The sequence below is a fragment of the Hermetia illucens genome, chromosome 6 (assembly GCF_905115235.1).
Source record: "Hermetia illucens chromosome 6, iHerIll2.2.curated.20191125, whole genome shotgun sequence".
In the NCBI taxonomy this organism is placed as follows: domain Eukaryota; kingdom Metazoa; phylum Arthropoda; class Insecta; order Diptera; family Stratiomyidae; genus Hermetia; species Hermetia illucens.
In genome coordinates this window covers 87826963-87837732 of record NC_051854.1, presented here as the reverse complement: position 1 = coordinate 87837732, position 10770 = coordinate 87826963, and the positions used below count along the sequence as shown (strand labels likewise).

Here is a 10770-nt window from a genome sequence, read left to right as displayed (position 1 = left end):
CTGTGGTGTGTATGGGGTGAAGAAATGAATAGTGCGATCAGCTGATATAATTTTGAGCTTCATCAGCCGATCATCAAATCGGTCGACTTCTTTAATGGCATCATTGAGAACCCTCTGAGATCGCAATACCAACACCATATTGAGTGTGTGAGCTACCAAAATAGAGAAGTTTATAGCCATTTTTACCTTGTTCGCGTTCAATGTCGTAGCTCTTGGCTCCAGACCATCTGATTTCTTGCAGAGAGCAGATATCAATGCGCCTTTTCCAAAGGGCTCTTGCGAGTTCCTCGGTCTTTCCAGTTAGGGTACCAACATTTAGCGTGCAGACACGTATTTGTTTTGTTCGTTGAGAGACACTTTATGCATTTCACAATACATACATAGCATAAAAAAAACGCCTCTTTTATTAACTTACAATAAATTTATTTATAATTTTATTTACAATGCGGTTTTATGACAATTTTACTAATATTTTCTGCAATTTGGATGTCCTTTTTATTATTTGATTATTTTCAGTTTCAATCTTATCTATTATCTATGAAAAATGTAATAAAACCTCTTTTTCACTTACTCGGATATTTTGAAAATTTTATTTTGTTTGAAATACAAATGAAGTTAATATTATTTACTATCCTTTCTCCTGTTAATTTAGAGTTTCGTGTATACATTCACTTATGTATCAGAAAAGTTAACAAAGTTCCTTTTAAAAAGTTTGCGTATCTTCTTTAAATTTTTTGCTATTTTACAACTAAACAACTATCATCACACAATCTACAAACAATTGGGAAGGGAAATTTAATCCGCATTCGTACAAATCTATTTTTTCATTAGAAATTTTGAATTTTTTTGTCCAAAGTACTTTACTTTTCGCGAATGAGTTCCCTTTGAAAAGAATATCTCCATTTGATGCATTTAGTTACTCTAAAGAAGCATAAAGCGCACTATAAACAAATAAATATCTTTTTTTGAAGACTTAATTTCTACATGTTATTGGCCTCTGTGTTTTACATTTAGGCGTTGTTTACTGCTGGAGTTTGAAAGAATTTAGACCGTGATTTGTTCCGATGGGAAAGGTTGCGTTGTGTATCAAATCAGATAGATTGACAGAACTAAGGGGCCGAAAATCGAATTTAGATGCATTTTTCTGCTTCGAAAACTATTACCCGGGGCGAGGAAAACTTAAACGCTACATATCACCTTTAAACAACGTGGTTGGTTGCCTTTACTACGCCAGCGGTGCTTCCGGTACTAAACACACTCGGTTCCGGAGGTGTTCAACGGTTCAAGGATCTGAAATGGGACGGAAGCAGGTTCATGAATTGAGGCGTTGGGACTGATCGCTTGGATCTGATACATTTAATCCTAATTTTACACATCTAATTATCGATTATTTTAAATTTATGTTAAATTCGTTAGTTAAAATGCTTAGTAAAATTCTGCAACTACAAACGACGAATATGTACAAAATCAAGAACTAAAGACTAACTTGGCAATGGCAGGCAAACATAGGTCGGAATTAAACTATGGAGAGCACTTACCTTCGATGCGATTTAATCATTGTTGATAAATGTTTATTCTTATTTTTACTTCAACAAATTAAAATGCCTCGTAGCGTGAAAATAAATGTGCAAAAAGAATTTTCTTGAATGAATGGACAAAGAAGCAAATACATACATGGGAATAAACAATTTGATCGTCTTCGTTACGAAGACATTGTAATCAGCGAATAGGCCTTTATGGCGGTCAGATTGATTTATTTAAGTTAGAGTGGATTTTTTAAAACCATTTTATCGTACAACTAAAAAGCAGACATACTTTCAAAATTTTGGCACGATCCTCAATATGCCTTTGTTCCTTCATGTACACTTCACATCAAGACAAAACTGAGCCAGTTCTCCTAAACATTTGCTTATTACCAGTATCTTTTCTTCTCTAGCTTATCCAGTTACTACAATATTTACACAATACTATTTGGCTTACTGGAGCGACCAGGTAATGTTCCGTAAATTTGATTTTGCATTAACTTACTGTACTGGGGCTTAGGCAAAGGAGTTGAATCGGCTGCAGTTCCCACTGCTTCACTCAATGAACTCCTTGCCCAAGCCACAGTCAATACAGCCTTGAGCCTGGAATACATGATTTATTCCACGTTTTACCTAAATTCTACCTACAGAAGTTGTGCAATTTATACTTTGGAACTGTTGAGTGAATTATTTTGAGTTTTGCTTTTATTTATCTATTTTACTTCTAAAGATTCAAATTCATCTGCTCACTTGCTTATTTAAAATTAATGATATCGAGTAGCTTATTTCTTGAGTAAACATTTATATTGGGCAACAGAAAAGTTACGGCTGCTTCTAAACTATTTGGAAGTGGTTACACTTGCGTTGAATATTTTATGCCTTACTGCGACCTGCAGTTTTGGTTGTATCCAACTAAGAATTCTGATAAATGTTGAGAATCAAATTTAACTATTTGACCGCCCGGAGTGATTAAACATTTAATATTTTCGGTTATTTTATTGTATTTACAAGCAGAAAAGAAGGCAAGCGGAGACGGACTCTCACCTCCAACGATGATAGTTGAAGTTTTAGATGTTGGATGTACATATCTTCGCCTACCAGTTAAAAAACAGCAAGTACTCTTAATATCACTTCCTTTCCAAGATCATCGTAGAAAAGAAGCACGGTTTTGGCTATGGATAGTAAAACGACATCAACTTCGACAACAGACTTTATCACACATCGACAACTATTGTAAGTTCTATTTATACAACATCAAGAGGTTTTTCAGTTAAATGGCTGGATTGCGACAAGTAAACAATCGCATTTATGTACACTGCATTTACCTCGGGGTGAAAGTGTAATACAAAGGATATGGGGCCATCTTAGGAGTAGGGACCTTCTTCATCGAGAGTATCAAATAATATCTGAACTGAATATTAGGATGTAAGCCACGACGCTGCGCTTCAACTGAAAGGAGTTCCAACGAAGGGAAAGGACCTTATGATTACTACTGGTTATCATCACATCACATCCTATCTAGTGGTTTCCAACGAAGAAGACGCATGCGACACGGCTTACAGGCTTACATGGCCAATGGCGCCTTACTTTCAAGAGCAGTAAAATTTCCTTGTTTACTCGATATACCTCGAAAGACCTACGGTTCAAACAAGGGGTAGTTCCAATTTAAGTTGCTGAAGAGCACTAATTCAATTCCAAGTGAAAATTACAACATTTGAAAAACCGGACGATAGACGTTTCAGATATAAAAGCTTTCTGGTTTTCTTGTATAAGAATTTTTGAGTGCAGAAGGTTGACTACACTTTGATATTAGCGTGTAGTAGATTTATGCCAACCTAAAGAGGCCAACAATCTAAATTTGATGCTCCATAAAGGAAAGACCTTCGGCAAGATAGCGGCCGACGGATTCAGTCGCGATTAAAATTAATCCCGCAAAGTTGTCTTGCGACACCCTGATTATTGAGGGGGTAAATAGTCAACTCCTCAACCTCATCGCTCTGGTTTCGAATCTCAGTCCTCATGGATCTATGTTCTTCTTGTCTTTATCTCGCTGCTGTGAGACCTGAAACATAAAAAACAAATTCCTGCTTTCGCCCGAAGATTATCCAAAATATGCCGCTATACTTGACAGGTGTGTTGATTGAAATGGTTGCTGGTCAACCTCCCGGTTTCGTTAGCTCGGGTTCGAATTCCGGTCGTCTTCGTTGTTTGCGCTACTTCGTGCTACTCCACTGCTATAGGCTTATCACTTGCACAGGGTTGTGCGTGACGATAATGAAACTGAAACAGAATCTCATTCAAAAATGGAAACAATAACAACGAAGAGGCTGTGTGGTTTCTCTATACTCTACTAAGGAGTGAATAGGAAACACTAAAGGTGTCTCAGAGAAACTTCAAACGACTTAAGTTTATACCAACGTACATCCGCCAAGTCAGGAAACCGGAAGCTAGACGTTTCAGGTATAAAAGGTTTTGTATATTGCTTGTGTAAGCATATTTGAGTGGTTATTTGTACCATTTGTAAGTCTAAGAATGCAATAAGTTTGCACAATGGCGACAGTTTTGACGTATTGTAACTCTATTAGGAATAGTGCGATTTTCATCAAATTTGGTAGTATGTGCTCAATAGTACAGCCTGTATTACTGAAAAACTTGATGTTTCTAGGATAAACTTAAGGGAGGTTTCCAGTCAACTTCTAAAAAATTCAAATGTAATGAATATAGTGTTTTCTGTTCACTCCTTGGTGGAGTATAGGGGATCCACACAGTCACATTGTACTTCAGTTTCACTATCATCACACTTAACACTGTGCAAGTTACCCCTCAGGGGTCGTCAACAAACTTCAAGGGTGATGTGAGCCTGACTATTGCGGCCCGCTCCCTTGCACACGATGCTCTGGTAAAAAACATAAATGGCGAATACAATCAATACGAACGAGGAGACAGTGGGAATGGAGAATGTTTATACGCAGTACGAAAATGCGTCGCTCGCCCCAGCGACCAGCGAAAGATGCAGAAAGAGCTAAAATACCCGACGAGACATCGGGATGCGTAGAGAAGAAGACTCGCGTGATGCAGCACCTGAAACGAATGCGGGAACCCAGACAGTACCACTCAGTGCTGTAGTTGCGGAAAGAGGCACAGTGGAAACTACTGAAACTGACCAGATGGTTTCGAATATAAGCTGAATCGGACGGCTGTCGACTACTATGCGCGGCATGTCAGCAAAAGAGTGAAAAACGGCCTGATGGAGCTGGAGGAGCTCCTGGACAGAATTTCGTGCTACAAGCGGACATGGGGAATAAGAGAAAATCCATGGAAAGCAGAAAATAAGAACATCGCGATCACTAAACGGATTGCAGATAGCCTCCTGCAGAGCAAAATGGGGAAAACACGAAAGGAGGACGAGGCATCTGAAGGAAGCTTCACTCAGATACTCTCCAGGGCTTAAAAGAAGATGGCGAAGAGGGGCAAGAAGCAAGAACACGCCGCACCATCAGAAAATCCTCTACTTAAAATTAAGGCGGACACGAATGATGGAGCAGCAAAAGAAAAGGTGGGGAGAGGAAGGAGGACTAGACCGCCAGCTTTCCTTATTAATCCGATGGTAGGCAAGACCTTTCGCGGAAGTCCTCAGTGAAATCCGTTACAAGACCAAGCCCGAAGATGACGGTGCAAAAGTTTCCTCTATTCGAAAAACAAAGGGTTATGGAGTCCTAGTCGAATTAGGCACGAGGACAGTAGGTACAGGTACGTTCTGTGAAGCAGTCAAGGGGCTTCTTAGAGAGAAAGCTTTCTGGAACCCACGTGCTTTCTGGAAATACGAGATCTACACTTCTCGGCATGTGACCATCAATGCATTGCCTTCAAAGTGGTTGACACAACCTCTCGGTGTGCGCTACCCCAGCGCTCTTTCCTCGGATGGAACATCACGTTACGAGGAGCACCACTCGTCGAGAACACTGAGAGGATGGTCAAAACTCCTGGAACAGGTGGGACCGCGCTGGAACGTACTCCTGAGGATGGTGGCGGTGCGGCTGATACTGCTGTAAATTAATTTATGAGCCAGAATAATCACGGCCTGCGGAGCATGCAGGCCCAGAAGGGCATCGAGACGTAGCAAATTTTCTATGTGTTGATAGATTTCGAAAATTGCAGAGCTCCGGAAGGAGTGCCACAGACTCCTTTGCTTGCCGTAACGTCTAAACGACTGGGAGGAAGTACGCACCATAATGACAGAGTACAAGTCAGCCAAAAGGAAACTTCACAGCGCAATAAATACAAGCCAAGCTTGCTACTGGCAGGATCTGGTCGGCGAGGTGAATGGAGACCCGCGGGGACTCGGTTACAAACAGGTCACCTGAAAAATAGGGGCGCCAGGACCTGATAGTATCGCAGCAGAGGTATACGAACTGGTGTTCCAACATCGGCCAGACTTGCTGCTGGGCGCAATCAACGCTTACCTGAAAAAGGGCATTCTACCTTCTCGTTGAAACGTGGCGGGGGGATTGGGCTGCTCACCAAAGGGAAAGGAGACTCTGAGTTGCTGTCTTCATACCGCCTACTTTGTATGCTTGATACAGCTGGGAAAGTGCTCGAAAAGATCATCAGAAGTAGACTCGCTGAAGCGATACATGCTGCCGGAGACTTATCCCCACATCGAAGTGTAACCTGGTCAGACTTTTACAACCTGACATATAACCACTGAAGTCAAATGCGAGGCCAGATAAAAGCAGCAGGATCACCCTCGAGACCATTCAATATCAACAACGGTCTAAGACAAGGGGATGCCCTATCATGCGTCCTTTTCAACCTGGCCCTGGAGAAAGTGATTCGCGATGCAGACGTAAATGCGAGAGGCACCATCCTCTTCAAATCCACCTAATTACTGGGCTACGCTGACGATATTGACATTATGGGAAAAACGACCCGAGATTTACAGTCTACCTTCATCCAGATCGAGCAGGCGGTGCGAGATCTCGGGCTGCACATTAATGAAGGCAAGACGAAGTACATGGTAGCAGTGCCAAAAAACAAAGAACGCACATCGAATCGCACTGGTCAAACGAAAACAATAAAGATAGGACGCTACAATTTCGAGACCGTTGAAAATTTCTCCTATCTAGGGTCAAAAATCACAACCGATTATGACGATGAAATCCGCGCACGGTTGTTGGCAGCCAACAGAGCATATTTCAGCTTACAAAAACTATTCCGCTCAAAACGTCTCACCATAGGGTCAAAACTCTTGCTGTACACGATTATGATCTTGTCAGTCCTTATCTATGGTAGAAAAAGAAAACGAGGCAGACCCTACCTGGGATGGAGCGATAACGTAGGTTAGGTCGCCAGACAACTTGGTGGACCGCGGCGCAGAACCGGGGTGTCTGGAGTTCCTTATTAAGGCAGGCCTAGACGGGATACAGGCTGTTGCGCCGTTGATGATGATGATAAATAGGAACCGTACTATCGTTTAGATTGGCAACAAAATGAACCAATGGAAAACAAAAAGATCGGTGTCATGACAAATATAAAGATACAATCAAAAAAAACATCGGGGTTTATTAACAATGTATCGAACGGCAAACATGGACAAAAAATTAAGAAAGATTGGCGAGTTAAGGGCACTGACTAATTAAAATCACCAACGAAAACATGGAATTTACAAAGCCCGATTGAAAGGAGGAGGGGATGAATAGATTCATTCCTAATGGCAGTATTGCCTGATCTCAGCAGGTATTTGGGGAAGTGCTAGAACTGTGGCCCTGCAGATTACCTATTAAGGAAGCTGTCACGACACCTGGCATTGGTATAAAAAATACACAACTATTAAATGAGAAAACATCGGCGAGATTGGTCTATTGTGGGACGGCTTGGGTTCTACGCACCATGAAGAAAAGGATCATAACTCCGTCTACCATAGTGGATAAAATGCGCTGAGAAAATCAAACGCTTTATCATCCGCCTCTACTACAAAATTACAACCTCGAGCGGCAACATACCGCCTTTGTTGCATCAAATATTTGTCAAATGTTTCACGCAATATGCGCATTTGACTGTGAAGCGGGTTGCAGACCATTACCGCTTTTTTACTCTCAGTGACACAAGCCCGGTGACATTTGACGTCATCGCAGAAGCTGGTGACGAAGAGTAGATTGAGAACTCGCCGATGCAGTCTTCTTCACCGTCAGGCTAGAGTCTCTGCTGAGGTTCGAATTCCTTTACATAGGCCAGGTATTCCCAGGCTCTATGCAACTCCAGCATTTTCAAAAATTCACTGCGTGTTGACATGCCGCTATCTGTGGCTGCACCCCCAGAAAATCCGCTTTCATATTATTGAGTTACCGAAAAGATCGATCATGGAAGACTCGTTTGAAACATCGATGTGATTCATTCAGACAGTGCATTGCTGTTCTGACTCAAAACAGCAGTGACGATGGTAGTAGACAGGTTGAAAATAAAATCCAGAGGGTCTACCGAAACCATTCGCATAAACACTCCTAGTTGCAATTCAAGACGCACCACAATAGAAACTTTATTTCTGTTGCAGTCGTCCGCGACGGTATGGTGAAAGTCACTCCAGACGTGTTTAATTGAAACACACGCAAGAAACCAGCGAAGCCTTTTCAAATCCGTCAGCAAATCGTATTATAACCAGATCCAGACAATGGACTTTTCTATAATAGAAGCAAGGGAGTATGAAGGTAGATTTACCGAATACCGATTACACCAAGATATTTGACAGCGTTCCGTATGCCTGGCTTGCTGATCTTACGCTTCAAAGACAGTTCAACATTGCAACCGTCGCCGCCTTGAATAGTATTCACAATGGAGTGGATACAACAGAAATTGAATCTCCAAAACGATAGGGTGTATGATTGATTATCTGCCGTGGTCTCTGAAAAAGTTCCAAGGATTCAACGCGGTCATCACCCCTCGCCTGTGATGGTTCGATGGCGAATATAATGGCATGGTACCTGTCCTTTCCATTTCTGCGAAAAAGAAATGAAGATATCGGGTGATGTTTACCAAAATGCCATATTAGAGCTGGTTGTCGACATCGATTAGATCTTCCAACAGGATTCTGCGGAGACACATTCAATGAAAGCTACTTAGCGGTGGCTAGAAGAAAATGTGTAATCCTTTACTCGGAAGAAAGATTGGACTTGGCACAACCTCGATTTGAATCCATTGGATTATCAAAGTTGGGATAAGATACAGAGAATAATAATAATCGTTGGCGCAACAATCCATCGGATCAGGGCCTTGAAGTGTGTTAGAGCACTTCATTCAAGACCGTAACAGTACACTACAGGGTTACAGTACCCTGTAGGAGACAATGCGGTCTCCATTGCGCTTGTCAGACATTATTACCCTGATTTGGCAAAGGTGCTCATTCACAGCTGAGTCGACTGGTATTCGACTCAAATCACGACACAAATTCCACTGCCAGTAAGATTTGAACCGTGACCGCCCGTAAGACAGCTTTGTGCTGTAACAACTCAGCTGTCCGAACAAGATAGAGGGAATGGTCTCCAATAAACCCACTGAAATTTGGAACCCCTGAAGCGCATTAAGCGATTAAAACTATATGTGCGGCGATAGGATAATGGCCTGGGCGTTTGCGACTTTGAATTATGAATGAAATCCAGCGGTTCGTATTAAAAATTGTCCTCTCTTTTTCAAAAAATTTGTTCGTTACTGTACGACTTTTCATACTTTCCATACACGAGTTTAAAGTACTGACAAAATATATGGCCAGGCTGACTGACATCAAGTTTTATGCTGGTACTGATGACATTCTTTGAAGTCTATTGCGCATGGTTGACATCTTTAGACGTGATATCCGGATGGAATTTAGTTTATGCATCTGTCAATTCTAAGTCTACCGCAAACACACAAGCTGCATGCGGAAGATGGCATTGGCGATCTGTACACCCAAGGTATGACAGAAGTGAACTTCAATAAATACCCAGCAATTCTGCAAAGACCCATACTCGCGTAGGTGATTTGAAGGTCCGCTATCCAAATTGAAATCTCAGAAAAGGAGAAACTAAACGTATTAAATGCTTTCGCTACCTGCTCACGGGTGGACCATGATCAATCTGAAAAGCGAGGGACACGATTTTCTACTAGGTTCGCATTCGGGTTCCGGTAATGTACACCACACCGTCGCAGCTGCTAATCCTGGGGTAGTTCGAAGTCCACCGTAGTGAATGCAATGAGCCGAGAGAGATATCGAAGGCAACTAATCAGGCGCTACCTTGCCTCTGCCTTGTGATTAGCGTGACTGAAAGTGGCAAACATGACATGAGTAGACCGAAGTGAATTTCTTCGTGTCAGGATTGAGGGTCTTCCAAGGCAGAGGTGAGGGAGCATTTGATGGATTGCTGCTGTCCGGGGCGAAGCCGTAAGTCGATTTTTTAAAATTTAATTTGAGTTATCGTTCCTTTCCCCAAGGTAAGTGATCTCCGTATGAAAGTAAATCCGGGAGCCTCAAGTCCGATTATAAATGGCACATCTCACTGGTATTAAATTTTTCTGGCGTACCAGTCGGCTCGGGAGCTTAGATGGAAAGATTGGATCGTATTTGTTTGGACAAATTCGTAATTACAGAGACCCGGTGATCATAACCCACCCATGTAATTATAAAAAACAAGTGCTTGCTTTCGTTCATGAGAGCACAGGCGAACTCGTCAGACGGGTTGGTTTCCAAAACTTAAATTCAAAAAACTGACATGAGGATGAATTGTAACCTTGGCTTGTCCGAGAGGTGAAGACAACAACATTATTTTAAACCATCGCTGTTAGACTATGCGAGTTGACAAAAAGGCAAAGGATCGGAGTACACAAACTGCGGAAATGTCCACTGCGTTAGGTTCTTTGAATTTTTTAAGTTAGGTACATATGCACGTGTAAGGATCGAAGTATGGAAATTGATGCACATTCATTAGCTAGCAAAGCGGATGTTAACAAATACTTCAGTGGAGCTACACTAAGGAACAGATTAAAGTGGACCATGAAAGTTCACCAAATTGTAAAAGGTAGATATCCAATCAAGATGTTAGTTCCATCTTTCCTCAACTTCGGTTTTCATCAGGCACTCGCTATGACTCGAACACAGTTCAATTTTAGTATCGAACTTGGCAATCTCTCCGTGGTTTTCGGTTCGTGAGCGTAAAGGCTTGAGGGCGCTGACAAATCTGCCTCCATAACAGGTAGCGTTACTTCAATGCACTGGAAATGG

At 41.8% G+C, this 10770-nt stretch overlaps 1 protein-coding gene across 5 annotated transcripts in view; it reads right to left on the bottom strand.

The window, feature by feature from the left end:
- Positions 1-557: 557 nt before the first annotated feature.
- LOC119660330 (very low-density lipoprotein receptor-like) overlaps positions 558-10770 on the bottom strand; it is a 492367-nt gene continuing 482154 nt past the window's right edge. For all 5 annotated transcript variants that reach the window (XM_038068812.1, XM_038068807.1, XM_038068808.1 and 2 more), the window contains one exon: positions 558-1290. In XM_038068812.1, coding sequence (XP_037924740.1) covers positions 1249-1290 — 42 coding nt within the window. In that variant the 3' untranslated portion in view covers positions 558-1248. The remainder of the gene's footprint in view (positions 1291-10770) is intronic.